The sequence below is a fragment of the Parasteatoda tepidariorum genome, chromosome 2 (assembly GCF_982258835.1).
Source record: "Parasteatoda tepidariorum strain Cologne lab strain chromosome 2, Ptep-v5.0, whole genome shotgun sequence".
NCBI classification, from domain to species: domain Eukaryota; kingdom Metazoa; phylum Arthropoda; class Arachnida; order Araneae; family Theridiidae; genus Parasteatoda; species Parasteatoda tepidariorum.
The window spans coordinates 6,853,361-6,873,223 of NC_141756.1; the positions used below are offsets into that span (position 1 = coordinate 6,853,361).

Below are 19,863 nucleotides of genomic sequence, written 5' to 3' on the forward strand. Positions count from 1 at the left end.
TTTCCTAATGGTTTTTTCTTTACTTTAAAACAAAAGGAAAGAAAACAATTTTTCGTTAATTTGAATTTGGATGATTCGAATATTATCTACGGATCATTTTTTAGTTTGAACTAAAAATAGAAAGCTAACAATATTTTTAAATAATTACGAAAACAAAATCACGAGTTTGTATTCATCTATTTAAACTGCAATTACACAATCCATACTCACTAATGAAGCTTAGGGTGTCATTCGAACATTCTAGCACATGATTCTTAACTAAAATAGAAAGATAAGGAAAATTTTTTACAGAAACGAATGCTTCCAAATCCTTTTTTTATAGACAATTGGACCTTCACATTTAACAAAAAAAAATTATTTTGATAGCTTACAAATGTTGAGGAAAATAAGACTATTCACGTAATTTACACGTAATGGCATGATTCTCTACTAAGAGCAAGATCACGCCCTTCAAGAATAAGGATGATCAAGAGCAAAAAGCTCAGTCACGTGATTTTAATATTATACATAAATGAAGTAGTATATTGTGTTTCATGTAATAACGCTTTTGTTACTTGGAATTTGTGATATCTTTTTTTAAAATATTTGATTAATCAGACTTTAAATGATTGCTGATAAAGTATGTATAGTTAATTGAATTAATTAAATTTTGCTTTAAGTTTGTTTCTGATTGTAACTTAGTTCTTACAGTTATGCAAAGTTATACTTATTAATATTTTTCTTTTCGGTGTACTGCAAACTTCGGTATCCACTTCAGTGTTTCACTCTCGGTTGCATAACTAAGCAAAAGCGTATCTAAAATAATCTGGATGTTAATTTTCTATTCCGCATGTTTAAAAATATGTATTTGTAATAAATTCCGTGGATGTGAGTTTATGAGTTATGTTTTTAAACTACGCGATCATCTCAACACGTTTTAAAGCTGATTTAGAAATTTTGAAAAATAAATTTTTAGTCTTGAATATTTTAATATACGAGCCACCTTGGATTCTAGGCTAAATTTTTAATTTATGTTTTCACGATAATTTTTTAACTTGCCAAACTTTTGAAGATGTAGTATTATTCAATAGTACAAAACTTTTTAAAAAAGTGGATAAAATAAAGGGTCGCTTTACTAGATTAGGAGAAATAGAGATTTTGATCATTTTGAACCTAAAAAATCGTCGGCACTAATTAATTTGCACATTTGAAGCAATACCCTTCAGAAGGAGCCCTAGACCGTGAAGACCCAATCATTAGATCATAAGTTATTCCGGGTGGTCTGTTTGATTTGGCACACAGTGTATCAATCTCAACCTCTTACAACAAGTGGTTATAAGAAATTTTGACATAGCGTTTTTAATTTTCAGAAAATAAAATATCAAAATGTAGACTTGATATCTGCCTTGAATACATTACAGAAATGAATAAATTAAAGAAATTTTTTTTTCACGCTTCGCCTATGCTTTAAGATGGTTTATTTTAGTATATTAATTTCAAAATTTATTTAAGGATTATAACATTACTTCGAATAAAAATTATTATAAGTTCCTCTGTGTTATGTACTTAAATATGGGAGCTGCGGAATTGGCAATGAGGATGCTTCATCTGTAATTATTTTTGTGCTATATATATATGTATATATATATGTTACCGGCAAAGTATGAAATGATTTATATTTCACACATCTCCTAGACATTCTATAGATTGCCGCAAAGTATAAAATACATCTCCGATTCGTTTAAAATATCACTTGGCGAGGCTCGTGACTTTTAACGCATGGCTCGTGACTCTTTGACTAATAACAAAAATTATTTTTTTACTGTGCTACATGGAAATGGAGGAATTTAATGAAATTTACATGGAAAAACTTAATGAAATGTAATTCAAAATGTCATTCAAGCCTGCCAGGTTGCAACAAGTAGGTTAATTTCTTATTTTTTATATGAAAATTTTGTTTCCCTTAATAAGAAACGTTTAAATTTTGTTTTGCATAACTTTTTGATTTTCTTTCCGCATTTTGAATAAATGTTTTTCAATGGCACTCTCAGTATTTTTTCAGAATAACATTTTTATTTTTGAGAAATGCATCTTACTGTGAATGACCGAAATCAGTAGTTTTACGTTTATTCGATATTTTAATACTTACTGACTATAGATTAGAAGAAACATCAGTGTGAGGTTTACCGGGCAGTGGCACTTGACCTTAAAAAAACATGAGTGTAGGGAATACCGGGCAATGGCACTTAACCTTAAAAAAACATCAGTGTAAGGTATACCGGGCAAATGTATACCGGGCAATAGCACTTAACTAGAACTAGTAAGATTGGACCTTTGGTAAATGTCCGAAATATATACTAGGTCTAGTTAAGCACCATTGTCCGGTATACCTTACACTGATGTTTTATTTAAGGTCAAGTGCCATTGCCCGGTATACCCTACACTGATGTTTTTTAAAGTCAAGGGTCACTGCCCGGTATACATTTGTCCAATACTCCAAACACTGATGTTTTTTCTAATCTATCGTTACTAAGTATTAAAATATCGAATAAATGTAATTATATCCACGAATAAATTAATATCAAATCGGATGTAATAAATATTTCGGACATTCACCAAAGCGACTATGTGATTGTCAACATTCACAGGGGAAAATCAACAACCACCGATTTCGCTCATTCACAGTAACATCATTTACATAATAACCTCATCAGGACATTTATTTCATACTTTGCCAAAATAGCATCCGGCATTGTATAGAATGCCTAGGCATTTTACACAATGCCTAAGCAAAGTATGTAATACTTCTCGCATTTCATACTTTGCCTAAAAACGTCAGGCATTCTATACAATGCCTAGTCATTCTATACAACGCCGGCTTTTCATACTTTGCCGGTAACATATATATATATAAAGCACAATAAAGACAAAGAGAAAAAACTATGGAAATTAAGAAAATTAATGAATTTTATTTACTTCGTATTAGTGCTGCAAGTATATAGAACTCATAAAATAAGTTAAAAATATAGAGAAAACACGGAAGATAATAAAGATTAATAAGAAGAGAAGAAAAAAAATATTAAAATAAAATAGTTTTTAACAAAAAAGAAAAGCATTGTTTCGTATAAGCACGGAATCTTCGAAAAACTGCCTTTTGCTACCATTCTTTTCAATGTAATTTGTATATATTTTTTGTTGTTGCTCTTCTTTTAATATTATTATAAGTAATATTAATGGGAACTATTTTATAGAGACGGAACATTACATATCATCGTAATTCATACAAACTATGTTTAAAGTTTAGGTTTACAGCGAATATAGTTTAACGTCCCGAAAATTCAATCTTTTTTTCGTATTGCTGTAATAAAAGATATAATTTCTCAACCAGAAAAAAAAACATTTGAATAATTTTCTTTTTTGTTTTAAATCATAGAATTGTAGTATGGAAGCTGTTACTCTAGCGTATGATCTATTCGAACAAAATGATGTTCGGCAAGATGCAAATCCTATCATACTTATTCATGGCATTTTTTGGAATAAGTTCATGATGAAGGAATTGGGAAGAGCTTTAAGCAAGGAGACAAAAAGAAAGGTAGGAGTTATTTTCATATTTAACTTCACAAAACAGCATAATTTAATTTTTTCATAGGTAAATTTTACTTAAAAATTAAAAAAAAAGTGTTTCAAAAAGGAATAAAAATCCACTTATGACGAATAATATTTTGCAATCTTGTACTTATAACAGTGATTAGGCTTCGATTACTTGGTTATGAGTAAAATGTGCTCGAGAAAAAAAAAAAAAAAAAAAAACTCTTAAATTATATACTTTAGTAACTCGGATCGTATTTTTGCGTTCAGGGTCTCAATGGCTCATAGACCTAACCTTAATAAGATAATTAATTTGTTAGAGCAGTGGGTGTCTCAGAGGATAGAGCATTCGCTTTCCAATAAGGCGAACCGGATTCGAATCCCAAGGATGGCTAGTCGATACGCATTCCGCTCTCGGATCTGACCAACCACAGTGTTGACATAAAATATCCTCTGTGGTAGACGGATCATGGGTTAGAGTCCCCTTGTCATCGGGCTGACCGTGAGAGGTTTTCGTGGTTTTTTTCACCATGTAACGTAAATGCGGGTTAGTTCCATCAAAACGTCCTCCACGAAAGTAAATTTCTCTCAATACTTGATCCAGGAGTACTTTTGTCTTCTGGATTGGGTTCAAAATGACTAGGCTGCAGAATTGAACATTAGTTGTCGTAAGCCCGAAATTGGGTCGGCTATTCAACGACGGTTACAAAATAAAATTTATTTGTGAAGTTGACATTTTAGGTTACAAAATCATACGCAAAAATGAAACATCAAATCAAACACGTAATTTCTGACCTTCATAGTTACCACATGCGTAGCCGCAATCTAGGTTCTATGGTTCTAATAGCTTACACAGGAAAGCCGCCAATTTCAATGCCATCAATAGTACATCATTTATTTAATATTTCGGTATTTTTTTGCTAATTTTCTTTCTTTTTTCAGTGGAAAAAATAAAGTAATAAATTTTAAAAATAGCTTTTTTAATATATTGATTGAATTAGGAAATAATGATAACTATCCTCAACAATTGTAACTATTTGTTAGTTTTTTATTTCAACCATAATTCATTCATTTCATTTATTCCTTCATAATATTCGTTTTCAGCTTTTGCATAGTCCGAGGAAAAACCTCGGAACAAGACTAAAAATATCGCTTCAGACCAGATAATTCAATTGCCGATGTATTACCTAATTTCGAAATTGTTAGTGACAAAGAAGATGGAAAAATATACGAGGGTTGTCCATAAAATAAGGTTCCCAAGGAGCTGCGAACGCTAGGAACGCTGTTAAGCGGGATTTGTTGAGACTGGCGTGTAACTTGGCTCCCTTTTCCCCAGTTCCCGCCCCGACGAGGTATCTACAACGTTAATTCTTGTCTTGGTAGCCGTGAAAGATGGAGCTTCCATTTTTTTCTCACGCCAGGTGCGAATTACTCTCTGTGATTTGTTTTTGAGTGCAAAAAACGTTCCTCCGGTGGACATTCATTCCCAACTCTGTGAGGCGTACGGGGAAGAGTGTATGAGTGTGCAAATGGTGCAGAGAATTCAAAGACAGACGTCCATGACGAACAACGTTCTGGCCGGCCATCGTTTTCGGACTAAGCGATTGCGAAAGTGGAAGAAGCAATGCTGAAAGATCGAAGGGTGACGGTTCGGGACCTCAGCGAGATGATCCCTGTTGTCAATAAGTCCTGCGTTCACAACATTTTGAGAGACAGCTTAGGATATGCCAAGGTTTGGGCAAGGTGGGTCCCGAAAATGCGGACGGATGACTATGACAACAAACGGCAACGTGTGGAAGCCGCCTGCGAATTTCTTCATGCCTACGAAACCAATGGCACGGAATTTTTGGATTCTGTTGTCACTGAGGATGAGACCTGGGTCCACTGCATGACACCGGAAACAAAAGAACAATCCCGTTAGTGGAAGCATCCAGGCTCGCCAAAGCCTAAGAAGTTTAAGCAAATTCTGTCTGTTTTAAGCTGTCCTCGCGGAGCCGCGGCAGAGTTCTACGACTCAGGCATTAAGAAGATGGTACTACACCGCATGTAAAAATGCATTGATCTAAACGGCGATTATGCCGAAAAAAAGAGGGAAGTCTAAGATTTCCAAACATGCATTATTCAATGCCAATAAACATGTTTTTCATTGTGAAAATTCGTTGGGAACCTTATTTTATGGACAACCCTCGTATATTATTCGCATTAAATCTTCTCAAAATAGTTAGTTTGGTTAATGTGTTCAATCTTCGGGGAAATGCCAAAAGAAGGTAGAGTATTTTGGGTTTAATGACCAAAAAAAAAAAAAAAATAAATTGGGAACCACTGGTTTAGAGGTTAATAAACTTGCTGGCTAATAAAAACTCTGATAATGATTTTCTTTTCCAAGTCAATCACGAAATTAGATTAAAAATAACCTGTTAATAGACTTTTCAAATAGAAATGTTCAGAAATCTTGATGGTAAAAATATTTCAAATATTTTTGACTGGTCTCGTATGAAAACCGTTGCGGAACTTCGCCTAGTCATGGCTGCCTTTTAAAGAAATTATCTGTCATAAATACACTTCGACAGTGAGCTTTTAATTTAGGTCATAGGTCAAAAAGGGTGTTGAAGAATATGGACATAGCTTGAAAACCGTATAAAAGACTTCGTTAAAATTTGTGTTCATTTTTGACTTCCAATATTCATATTTTGACATATCTTCCTTAAGCACACATTTTAAGTTACTCCCACTTTTTTAAATAAGCATTTTGAGCTCTATACATTTTATTAAATGTTGCAGTTTCTAACAACGTATGGACAAACCAAGCTCGCAAGCCGTTGGCTTTTTATGAATCAAGTTAGGAAGGTGAGCCTTTCGTTTGACAAGAGATCACCGCAAAAGTGAAAGACCGCCTTAGCTTAGAACTCCCCCGGATAGATAGCAACGCCACCAATTCGTGAAGCCAATTCCTCAATTTAGTCATGGACCGGAAGGAGAATGAAATTTTCTCCAAATCCCTGTAACCATAGTACTGCTCAGCGACCGAGTACAGGACTTTTGATTCTACTGATTTTACGAGCACGTATATCGCTTGTGCTCGATAGATTTTAACAGAGTTGATGATCGGACCCTGGCCCTTCCGGAGCGAAGTCTGATTCTCTAACTAATGGGCTACCACCGCTTATTTTATTAAATACGTTTATTTGAACTACGTCGTCCTTTTTTGGAAGTGCGCAATTTTGAACTACGTGTATCTTTTTGATTAATTTCAGCTATGTCCACAATGAAAAGCTAACAGACGACCTGCTAATTCGTAATATAACGTTCAGAAATTTATGGACTGTATCATGTTAATTATAGACTGATTATTTTATGAATTATGTTAATTATTGACTGATTATTTCATGACTTAAGTCGATTTTCGTTAAATATTCTACTTCAGAAAAATCGAAAACATGATATTTTTTTTTGTATTTTCATTGTTTTTATTTCTTTAGGTATACACACTAGATCTGAGGAATCACAATGAAAGTCCTTCCTGTAAAAAGTGTGATATGGTTTTAATGACAGAAGACATAAAGAAATTCTTCAGAGATCACAACATTAAAACAGCTACATTTATTTGCCATAGTTTTTCATCTCCCATTGCATACCTAATAGCTCTCGAGCAAGTACGTACATATAAGTATAATCTGTGTAAAGCAATATATGTTTATGGGGTCGCAAATAAAGTTTCAAGCAAAGAAAGAAAAAGCTCTCGAATTCTGACAAATTCCTACTGTGGAATGGTTAAAAAAAATTATTTTGTTGTAGAAAATAAGTAAAAAAAAAGTAGAAGAAGACAAGTTCCAAACACACCCAAGTTTCATCCGCCAATTTTAATTTTTTATGTTTTTTTCAAATTTCGAATACATTTTCGTTTTTCCTTCACTTAAATATTAATCTGTGATTCTCAAGATGTATACTTTTCAGTCTTAATTCTCTTACAAGAATTCTAAAATAAGCATAAAGAATGGATACTACAGAACATCTTGTTTATTAGGCTTAGTATGTTAGGCTTAGTATATTAGACTTACTATACTAGGCTTAGGCATATTAGGTTCAGTCTATAGGTAGGGGAGAGTGGGGTCAATTGTAACATTTTTTACTTAACTATTTTTAACTAACAAAAAATCCAATATATTATTAGTATTAATTGACAGACGAGTAAAGTAGACTATCCTCTACTAGAAAAAAAAACTAAATACCTTATTTTAAATGTTATTATATTAGTTATTAACAATTTTTGACAGTCGTGCACTTGTTACAATTGTCCCCACTTACGGGATCAATTGTAACAGTTCATAAATTCAACTAAAACATAGTTAATTATACATATTATCATAGTTGTGATATATTTTTTTTTGATCAAAACAGTAGTGACAATTTAGGAGTAAAAATAATAATGAGCAGAGATCCAAAGGGTTAAACTTTTAACTTTATGGGGTTAAAAATTTCAGTTTATGCTGTGAAAGGTGACAAATGAAATAATGCACATGCAGCATACTATAAATGACATAGGAAAATATTGGTGTTTCTTAAAGAGTTAAGTAATGGTTTGTAAACATAAGATTATTTATTTTCAGCTGTTACAATCGTCCCTTTACTTATTGTTACAATCGTCCCCAAGACGCCATTTCAGCTTCATTTGTTAAAAACAATGCTAGTTAATTAACAAAACCAATAGTTTTTTTCTAGAAATGTTAATTAAGGTGTCCACTTACATATTCGGTTAATAATTTTTATTTGTTTGAACAAAATTACTTTGATACAATATAATATTCTAATACCAAAAAAAGTACTTACGTAGCGTGAAAATATCTTTTGTGTTGTAACTCTTTCAAAAGTACATGAAAATGGTTGCCAGCAGGAGTGTACATGTAGATTTATTAAATACACCTTGTGCGCCACCTAGGAACCAAATCTAGAACCCGACATTCGAAATTTTTGCTATGTTACAATCGTACCCTGTTACAATTGACCCCACTCTCCCCTATATTAGGATAAGGCTTGGTAAAGGGTAAACTCCAGCTCTTGCTTACTATCACAGGCTAATTTGAGCTTAAATACATAAATATTGAGATTATGTAAGTTTCTTTCACGAATTTTTTTATGAAAGTAGGCTTAGATTCAAAATGATTCCTTCTTTGAGTAGTTTGAGCACAAAACACTTTTATGGCAAAGGATAAAGGCTCTTATTTTTCGAAGGTGATGGCTATGCAGAATTTAATTTTTATCTTGAATAAGCCTATGAGAACACTATACCACGGAGGAAACTTTTCATCATAACTCTTTCACCTCAAAAAGTAATTTAAATTATAGAATAAATCAGATTAGGAAAAATTAGAGTGAATCATAAATTTCAAATACTGAAAATAAATTTTCAAAGCATCAAAATGAAAAGAAAAATAAATTATGAGATGGATAATTTAGAATCACGAAATTGGGAAGTTCTCTTCCAATAAATCTCTCACATTTTGATATTTTGATTTTTTTTCCAGCAATATAAACTTCATGGCTGACTCTACTTTTGCCTGAACTCACTTTTCTACACTTTAAATTATTTATGGAGCTGAAACAGAATTCACGATGAGAAGCTTTTCTCTCGGTTCGGTACTCTTTTAAAGCACAATTTAGTTACATGCTCAGACGACTTTTATAATGCCGTGGTTTCAAGTTTTAGGAAGCTGTTGCTATTAACCCCTTAATGTCGAGACACAAAAAAGGTCTATTTATCAAAAACAAAAGTGGTAGTACATATTTGTCTATGCCAAATGGATATTTCATTTTCTTGCGTTCACTTTAGCTTATTTCATTTTCTTGCGTTCACAAAAAGCTGAAACTTTAAAAGCTTTAAACTTTAGCTTTTTTAACAGAGGCACAGCGCATTGATTGAAGACCCAAATATAAGTATTTATATTCCGAAAAATGTTGGTAGACGAAACAACCTTGTTACCCCAAACTTGAACTACCTCTACCTATCTTAAGAATTCCATTCCTGTCCTATCACTTTTTTCTTCTTCGAAGAATGAAACTGTCCTTTTAAAGGACCCTAGACTTAAATGGGTTAAAAAATTTACCTAATCGTATAACTAAGATGGAGGTACAATTTAATGATCTTAGCGAACTACTTTTATGCCGTCGTAGGATGATTTCTAGCTCTAGAAGGTGATGGATGTAAAATATTTTTATCTACATCAAAAATAAGCTCATGGTACAATTGTGTAGACTAGGAAGACTACTTTTATGGCATATCGTATGAAGGCTTCCAGCTCTAAGAGATGATGGCTGTCAAATTCTTCATAAAAAATAAACTCGTTGAATAATTCAGTAGTCTGAGAGGACCACTTTTATAGCATCGTATGAAGGCTTCCGGCTTTAAAAAATTATTGCCGTAAAATATTTTATCTACATCAAAAATAAGCTCAAGGAACAATTTATTAGTCTCAGTGGATTACTGTTATGACGCGAAATGAAGGGCTTTCCTATTCTATAAAGTGATATAGTTACTTTTATGAAAATTTATTCCTCATGCTGAATAATCTCAAAGCAAAATTCAGTTGCATCTACTTTTATGATCTCGTGTTAAAGCTTTCTATTTTTAAAGGTGATGGATGTACTGAATTGATTCTAAATCTTGAAAATGCTTTAATGCACTCTTTGGTTTCATCAAATATAAATTAAAAAATAAATATTACATAAGAAAATTTATAATTATTTTTTGAAAATTTATGTTTCAATCCTCATGTGATGATAGAAGCTTAAACTATTAAATAATAACTAAACCAATATTTAACAGCATCTTTGATTAGGATTTTAATGATTTAAATTAAGAATAATCATTACCTAACACTCACCATAATTTTGTGACGTTAAAAGTGATAGCAGTTTAATTGGATTTAAAAATGGAGGAAATTGCCTTTTGTATATTAAAAAAAATCCTCCTTTATTTTTTATTTTTGTTCTATACTTTATTATTGAATGTTACATTTTTATTTACAGCCACAATTGGTAGAAAAAATGGTTATGATAGACCACGGACCTTACGTTGAGTTGAGTGAAAAAAATCGCCTGGAAAATGTCTTGTCGCAGTATAATGCACAGAATAGATTTCTGAGGTCCCTTGATCCAAAACTTACCTTGGCGGATGCTAAAAAGAAAATTCTAAGCATAGCCGCCATGCCATCAGCCACAAAAGCGGTAAAGTATTTAACTTGAAATCAATAAAACTTTAAAGATTTATATCGAGTTAAGAATAGTTATTGAATCAGTTCCAAACGGAGCTTATGAAGTCTGCTGCTAATTGCTTTGATGATGCCGTTCGAAAACTAACTACAATAGGTTTTCTTCTTAAGAGAAGAGTGGAAACAATCTTTCTTTCTATTTTTGTTATAAATAAAGGATTTTGTGTAAAATTCAAATGTTTTGAAAGCAAATTTTTCATTTTAATACAAAATATTTTCCTACCCTGCAACGATAATATTTTCTGCCACTTTATCATCAAAATAAAAGCTCATTTAAAATGTTCATTTAGAGATTGGGAATTTGATTGGTGTATTTAAGCTGGAACGATCAAATTATCTTTAGTAGAAATGCTCCCTAAGTTAGTAAAAATCAAGAATTGTTTTTTATTATTCTTTAAGATTTTAATTTATCTATCACTCATTTAACAGTATATTTTATTCCTTTCTATTTTAATTACGTATGCACATTTTGAAATTACTTCCAAGTCTTTTTTTTTAATACCAGCCTAATTGTTAATCGAGTACTCGCAACTCGAGAAGTGAAGTGATTATGTCTAACCATGTGATTTAAATCAAATTTAATTATAAGCAACGTCATCCACGTGTATCGAACGTGATTGTCTTCTGATTCGCTAAATGCCACGATTTACCTACAATGACGTCACTTGCAGTTATTTAATTCTAATTTTTAACTCTCTGTTGAATCAAGTCTGCGTTATTGGATGGGGAACTCAATTTAAACAATAATAATATTCTAAACTTTTAAAGAAACTTTTAAAACTTCCGGTGTATCCTTCCGCTTATGTTATGTCAATGAGGCAATGTTTGAACTGTCTTGGTATTCCAGAAGGTTTTATTCTTATGACTTATGCTTAAATTTAAGCGTAAATTTACCATTAATAAGATTTTTTAGGGATTTATAAATACTAAGAAATCCGTGAGCCTTACATAAATTTAATTAAAATAATATCACGGTGTAAATAAAGCGTAAAGTTTTTTGGGTAGCATCATAGCATGCTTGTGAAGCTGTCTAAATTCATTTTCAGCTAAAATTAAATGGATTAAGCAAACATTTAAATGGAAAGAAAGTGTTTTATTGTAAATACTACACGTATAATAATATTAGGGGCCACTTTTTAAAACTTAAGCGAAAAAATGAATAGGAAGCAGTAACCCGGAACTCTTACGATGAATTTTAATCCATGGCGCTTTATATGCTTATCTTTATACAATTATCTATCCTTAGACTGAAACATTTTGCGATCTTTATGTTAAATATTTTTTACTTATTTATAAATCTGTATATCGTCAAGAAAAACAATTATTAAAGTGATCGGGGAGATGTAGAATTGTCGCGAACATGGGGCGCCCTAAGTGTTAAATAAATTGGCACTAATTTTACATTAATGTTTTGTATTTTTTTTTTCTTGGCTTTTTATTTTCATAATTTAAGTTTCTATGTTTATATAGATGTTTTTTAAATCTGATACTACAGTGCAGATAGCGAGTTTCTTGCTGAAATGGTTCCATTTCCGGTTTAAATGATTCACGCTTCCTTTCGGAGAGAAACAGGAATTCTCTCCTCCAATATCTAGAAATTGATCATTATGATAGCGGAGATTTGATTGTCCGGGTAGTTTAATGACTACCCGCCCCAACAGGTTTTTGAGAAAATCACTTAATATGGTTTAAGGTATAGGCATGGGAGCTCCATTTTTTTCATTGTAAATGTTTCCCAGATTTCTTTGAAACGGACGACAATGCATGGTTTCATAGCGCATTGTCGTCCCAGGCCGACAATTTTTTCAAAGTAAAAGTATGAGGTCAATTGTTGAGCCAGCCAGATCTCCAGAACTTAATTCCATATAGAATGTTTGAGATGCTATGGAATCGACAGTTGGAAAGGTTTTCAGAATTTTCTGTTTATGTTTTTCAGGGTTATTAAAATGAGCCTACGTACCTTTAGATGAATTTGAAAATATGCGAAGAATGACTCAATCAAACTGAGTTTGCTTATGCTTATTAGAATAAATCTTGAAGAATCCTAATGACAGTTAGTCTACTCCTTTCTTGGCTTATTCCGAAATAAATAAGCGTAGCTGAACAATGAATGATATATTTTATAATTAGCCAAAAAGTACGTGGATTCCCTGAAATGAGCTAAGAAAGACTATTTAGGAAAAGCTAAGAGAATTTCGCAATTAGTCTGGCAAAAAAAGATGAATTTTTGTTAAAAGGGAGCTTATTAAATTTTCTCACTACATATTTACAAATTACATTAAAAAAACTAATTGCCGAATAAAAAATAATATTCCAGTGCATTATTTATATTTTTTATAATTTATGCTACGTTTTTTAACGACGAAAAAATCAGCTCATAATATTTTTTTTGTAGCAAGAATTGTTTCTGAAGAAAGTTGCTTATGACCTCCTTAAAGAAGGCCAAAAGTTCAAATGGAAAACAGACATAGACTTTGTGATGGAAAAATACACCGACATGGCATTTGTCGTAAAGCCTAAAGGACGTTGCGAACATGAAATTCTTATTGTTAGATGTTCAAATTCTGTTCGAGTTAGGTAAGTTTAGTTTTTGATAAACTTGCTGTATTAATCAGGAAATAATCATTGCATTATCTAGGTCAGGGGTTGCCAAACTTTTTTGATCATCGACCCCTACATAATTTTTCGAAATCTCCATCGACTCCCATAAAAGAAATTTTCTGTTAATTAAAATAAAACTCTATTAGATACTGTGTTTGTACATTTATTTTATGATTTTGAACATTTATTAAAGTAATAGTACATAGTGTAACAATAGTTTTATGAAAAATATATTAATGTTGAAATATAAATACCTTAATATTTATGAAATAATAAGTAATTATAAGTAAGTAGAATTAATAAGCAAAGTAACTACGGATTTATAGCTTCTTGATCAATGACATGGGTGTGCCTGGTGTTTTTTTTTCTGCAGGGTTCGTTATATTGGGTTCAAAATTGGTCAATTTTAATCTTAAATCCCCTCGAAACTCCGCATTTAATTTATTTCTGTTCTTAGTTAAGATTGAATTTACGTGACTGAAGCCGGCTTCAACCATATAGGAACTTGGAAATGCTATCATAAATGGCTGAGCTATTTCGTAAAGTCTTACATATTTTTGCATTATATTTATATTTGTCCAAAATTTGCTTATTGTTAAATTTTTAAAAAGCGTGTTTGCTTCAAATCCCCATAATAATTCAGCAAGCTCATCTTGCAGGTTGATGTCCACGCTTTCAATTTGAGCAGAAAATGGCACAATAATCCAATCAGGGATGTCAATGTTTTCCAAATCAACAAAACGCAGTTTAAAATCGTCGCTCAATTTTTGAAGATTACCTTATATATTTCCAAATCTTCATCTTTTATTTCTAATTGTCACATATCTGAAAAATACTGATAATCCTTCGACCAATCGACCCTTCCGGTTCGGATCGACTCCCTGGCTCAGATCGACCCCCGCTTATGTTAAATAGACCCCTGGGGGTCTATATAGACCACTTTGGTGACCTCTGATCTAGGTGCTTCTTAATCCTTGTTTATTTGTCGTATATAATATGCCACTCTTGATTAATTAGTTAATAGTACAGTAAAAATAGGGTTTAAATCTGAAATAACAAAAAGCTCTGCTCACCGAAGTCTTTCCAGTAGACCCTCCAGATCGTCCGCTGCTACGGAGACAAGAAAATCACATTCCAAAGAAGAGAACTTTTTATATTTCTCTCACCGACACAACTCAAAATATGGTCTGACTAAATGTTTACCCGACACTCTTACTACAAACTATTCAACCTCGTCACCGACAGTTCTCTAGACAACTGGCAAGAGAAGTACAGTATCCTTCTAACCTTGAACTTTTGGTGGGAGAGAATAAAACAGGGACAAATTTACTTACAGCTCTCTTCATAAATTTTGGTATTGTTTCCGATTTTTTTCTTCATATTATTTTCTTTTATTTTGTTTATGGTGAATAGAATGAAGCTAAATTCGAGACAACAAGACTTAAATTTTAGGAGTTATAATTATTCCAAATAATTAAATTTTAGGAATTATAATTATTCAAAATAATAGACCAGTTCGCTTCTAACTATAATCTCATGTTGCACTATATTTTTTACGAGTGAAGTATTTCATGGCATTTTTTTACGCTGTATACAATGAAAATGAACAAGAGTCTTTTGATGTAAAGTACTATTTTTGTTTAATACTTTTTCATATTTTGTATCATTTCTATATCGTTACTATCTGAACAAATGAGGTATTGTTTCCGCTGAAATTTTTAAGGCTGCTCCGAATCAGGCTGAATTCATATCGATTGGGTTAAGAGTTTCGAAGTTACAAGGGTTTTGTGTATAAAATTGGTTTATTAGTATGAAGTGCATTAGTATATAAATTTGTAAGAGACATGGTCAAATTATTAAGGTCATAGTATTGGTATTTAGGGTCATGGTATTTATTAAGTCCAAAAACAAAGCTATTGTGGGAACGAGAAATAGCGTTCCTACATTTTTACGGAACCAAAGACAACATCAAAATAATCACAAGATAAAAATAAACACTTTTATTTTCCTGGAAAATGATAGAGTCACAAAAGCTGCGTGACTAACTTAAAAACAAATTAAAATTCAAAATAGAGTATAACAGAGTAGTAGTGGTTTTGTGGTTTAACAGATGCACATATATACTGGAGAAAATGTGCGATGAATAATTACGACATCAGTATCCTGCAGTCAGTTGCAGTTAATTTCTGACAGCAGAAAGAATATCAGGATGAGAGGTCGCAGGTTCGGTATTCCAATCCGCAGGTCTGATCTAGTGAACTCTACACTATCATATTTTTTAAAATATTAACCTCACTGAATCCTGCTTAGTTTCATTCGTTTCAACGAAAAAAAAAGAGAAACTATAAATGGTACGGTACAGTACATATATTGACGTCGCAATGGAACTGCACAATGGTCATTTTCAGTGCTTTTTCTCGCTATAATGGCAGGCTCACACCTGTAAAAGTAACTGAGAATATGGAGTTTCAAGAAAAAAAGAGAGATATTGGTGAGCTGAAAAGGCCTGGAAAGCATCTTCAGGGACATCCCATTCATGAAAACCAAATGATATTGCTTGAAAGTGTAAGCATGCATGTAAAACACTTAAGAAAGAATAATTGTTTTATAATTTTTATGACTTATCAGAAATTGACCAGAGAGCATATATTTTGAATGGATTGGAATTTAGGTCAGTGCAACGGAGAAGAAATGAGATGGAGTACCAGAAAGAGTGAGAGGCAGTGCAATTTTTTCTTTATAGTTCTAATTGGAAGATAGTGAATGACTTTTACTTTGTAAAGTAGTTGCCCACATTTTTATTGCTGAGATACAATGATTTTCTTTACTGTACATTGTAAAAAATTTGAGTGATTTTTAAGACCAGTTTATAAGGAAAACCACTTATTTATAATCCACTTATTTCAGTCACTTATAAAAAAAAATACTGAAAAAAGCAAAACACCAATGAAGAGTTTTATTCGCATGAATATGAGTAACAGTTAAAGTCTACACTGGGGGGCAATTTTTCTCCTACTCGTTATGCATATTTGATCATTTTTTCATCGGGTTCATTTAAGGTTAGCAACACAGAATTTTTAAATTCAGTTATTTATCAGCACAGAAGTTCAAGTAAAGGACTGATTCCATACAGTAGGTAAAATTTTGAAAATCCCATCAACCATCCCATGAAGGAAAAATATTTTTCACACTCGAGCTATGTGATGCAACATATTTCCTAGCTTTAAAATTTCTTTAATTTCTTAAATTTATTTTTTTAATCACTCTTAATCGAATTTTAATTAAACTAAACCAATTATTTAATTTTTTATTTCATTTTATTCAAAGCTAATATAACTATTTTATTATTTTCTTAACAGTCAATGCAACGGTTAACTTTTTATGTCAATACAAATGTAAAACTCATTCATTCACTGTCGCGACTAAATCGAAAAAAAAATCTATTTATAACTCTTTGTTCTTTATTCCTTATTGCAAAAATGTTTCAGTTACATGGTTATACGAATTTTCACAGTCTTTTTGACAATTCGCTTTCGCCAAATTATTTTCAAATTTAATATTGATTACGAGGGGTTTTGCTTTACTTTTTACTATGTTATCTTCCAATAAATTGCCAGCCAGAGATCTTTTCCCATGCTCCTAACTGTCCGTTGGTAACAATTCATTCACTTTCAATTTAGAATTTTTGGCTAACGGCCTGGGATGTTTCGGCCTCTCAGTTCCAACCGTTGAATTGATATCTGTACAGAAATTCTGGTTGATAAGAGAACGAGAATGATTCTCTTGATCTCTTTAAGGAACTTTCTTTTCTTTCTTTTATTATTTTGGAATGTGGCAATGTCTATATAATAAGATTTACATAATAAATCAATTTCTTCTAAACGATTTTATTTATTTTTTTGCGATATATATACCTTTTTCTTAATGAAATTCAGATGTATTTCACACAGTCAAAAATAATACTTAAATTCTACACTATTTGCATACAGAAACTACATACACCACACAGCAATGAATTGACTAAACTGCTACGAAAAGCTAGTACCTAAAATTAATTTTAAAATAAAATTAATTTTAGATATTTAGCTAGATAAATTTCTTATTATAAATGAATCTCAATCCCCGAAATACATATTTTAATTTGATATTACTAGAAAAAATTGGCCCTATAAAGGGTTAAATTATATAAGAACGCTCGATTTGGTGTTATCTTAAAAAAATATTCATTTTCGCAAATTTTGGGGATCCTGAACTCTTTATCCAGAGAAATATACCACCATACTTTTTACAGTTTACAAACTAGATAAAGATATTTTGATTTGGCTATTGCTTGTCAATTAGGGTTAATTTAAGTGTGTTGTTTCTTTTACAGTGATGAGAAGTTCGTTGGCATATTGAAGCAGAATCCAAACGCTAAACTAGAAACAATTGATGATACGACACATTTGCTAATGTTGGAAAAGATGGATATTTTTGTGGAAATTGTAAAAAAATTCTTGGATTCATAGTTCAAACATTTATTACTTATTTGACTTAAAACTTCGTTTCAAAAATATACAAAATGGAAATAACAGTTGACATGTTTCAAGCGCTCAAAATTATGCTCCCATTTTCAAGACTTGTCCTACGTGAATGAGAAGAAAGAACGGTGGTTTGAAATATAAAATGTAAAGTTGCCAACGAAAAATGGAAAAATAGAGCGGGGAACAAAACTAGAAAAACCACGGTAGTCGAGATAGAAAAAAGATAAAAAAAGTAGAAAAGGAAAATCCGCAGTGGCCGAAGGGCAAAATTCATTTCCACGCGCTATGGACAGGTTGCAGGGAGCTAAGGCCGTTAACAAAGGAATCAACAGTCATATGAATAAAACAAGATTCCTGGACATCAAGATGAGCTGATGTGACTTTGATGGAAATATTTTTGGCATTATTGCCATAATTGAATTTATGTTCAAGATTCCAACAATGTGCAGCAGATCATGATTTTTCGTATTCTTGATAACTGACACATATATAGTGTTCCTTAAGTCTGAATTTTAAAGGGCTTAAGGAGCACGATAGATATCTCGGTTATCAGGAATACGAGAATTCATCACTTGCTCCACATTGCACAAATTCAGTTTCGAAATTGCCAAAAGCATTTCCACCCCAGTCACATCTGCTCATCTTGATCTTGTTTTATTTATATGACTGCTAATTTCCTTGCTAACGACATTAGTTCTTCTCCACCTCTCAATAGCGCATGGAAATGCATTTTAGTCTGATTTGTCCCTCTCGGCACTGTATTTTTTTTTTGTTCTGCTTTTCCTCTTTTTTTTCTTTCTTTCAACTAATGTGGTTTTTCTAGTTTTGTTTCTCATCTTTATTTCTCTATTTTTTACTTTACGTTTATATTTAAATCACTTTTATTTCTTCGCATTCACGTATGACAAGTCTTGAAAATAGGTACCTATTTTTGGGCGCTTGAAATATGTTGATTGTTATTTTCATTTTGCATATTTTTGAAGCGAATGTAGTTTTCAATTAAATATAGAATAACCGCTTCAGCTCCTAGGTATTATTTATTTAATATGCTTTACATATGTTTTTAAAAAAAATATTGTATGCATTTCATTTTCTGCACATTGTTTGTTAACATATTGTAAGTAATATTTGTATATTACTACAATATTTCTGTATATTGCATGATTTTCTGTGTGCGTTATTTGTATAACGTATTTTACTTCCTTCCATGGCTTTTATCGTTTTGCTTCTGAACATTATTTGTAAATCATTAACACCTTTTGTAAATTTCTCATAAAATATATTGTACTTGAATGTCTTTTTATTTCCTGTACGTATTGTAAATTAAAGAGTTTTATTATAAATAAATCCAGTCTTTTCAGTTTAAATGTTTTAAGTCGGAAACTCCGACTTTACAAATAAACTTTACTACTAATTATTTTATTTACGAACAAAGATTATTAATTATTTTGATAACAATTTATGGAAAGAATAAAAGAAAATGTATCTTTTTAACAATGTTAGTTTTAAGGGGAGTCGGTAGGACATATGTATATAGATATATATAGTTGTGAAAGATTTTTGATTAAACTTTTTTAAACATTTTAGAGTTCATAATTGTTCTCAGTTCGTAATTTTTCTAAAAAACTTCTTTCAATGATATTAATTAACAGCTATCACAGTGTAAACATGCATTTGCAAATATTGTGTGAAAAAAACTGAAGCTTGTTTAGATGCTGAAAAACGGTGCATCGAAAAAGGTCAGTTTAAGCATTATTGGTAAATGACTTACAGACTCCCCTTAAAATTTGGCTTTTTGTCAAACAGTTCAAGCAGTAAATCCAGGGGAGTGTAGTCTTAAATTAATTTTAGTGTATGCACAAACATAAAATGAGTAAAATATTAGAAATTTTGATTTTTGTTGGGAA

At 31.7% G+C, this 19,863-nt stretch overlaps 1 protein-coding gene across 2 annotated transcripts; it reads left to right on the top strand.

The window, feature by feature from the left end:
* Positions 1-462: 462 nt before the first annotated feature.
* LOC107454439 (sn-1-specific diacylglycerol lipase ABHD11) lies at positions 463-19,303 on the top strand. Of its 2 annotated transcripts, none has more exons than XM_043052576.3 (6): positions 463-619; positions 3,413-3,571; positions 7,047-7,220; positions 10,591-10,788; positions 13,228-13,409; positions 17,806-19,303. In XM_043052576.3, the coding sequence occupies exons 1-6, from the start codon at positions 605-607 to the stop codon at positions 17,939-17,941; spliced, it is 864 nt and encodes a 287-aa protein (XP_042908510.2). In that variant the 5' UTR covers positions 463-604; the 3' UTR covers positions 17,942-19,303. The 2 variants fall into 2 exon arrangements, with proteins under 2 accessions (XP_042908510.2, XP_071033199.2); XM_071177098.2 differs by lacking the exon at positions 463-619 and adding an exon at positions 1,749-1,900.
* The last annotated feature ends 560 nt before the right edge of the window (positions 19,304-19,863 follow it).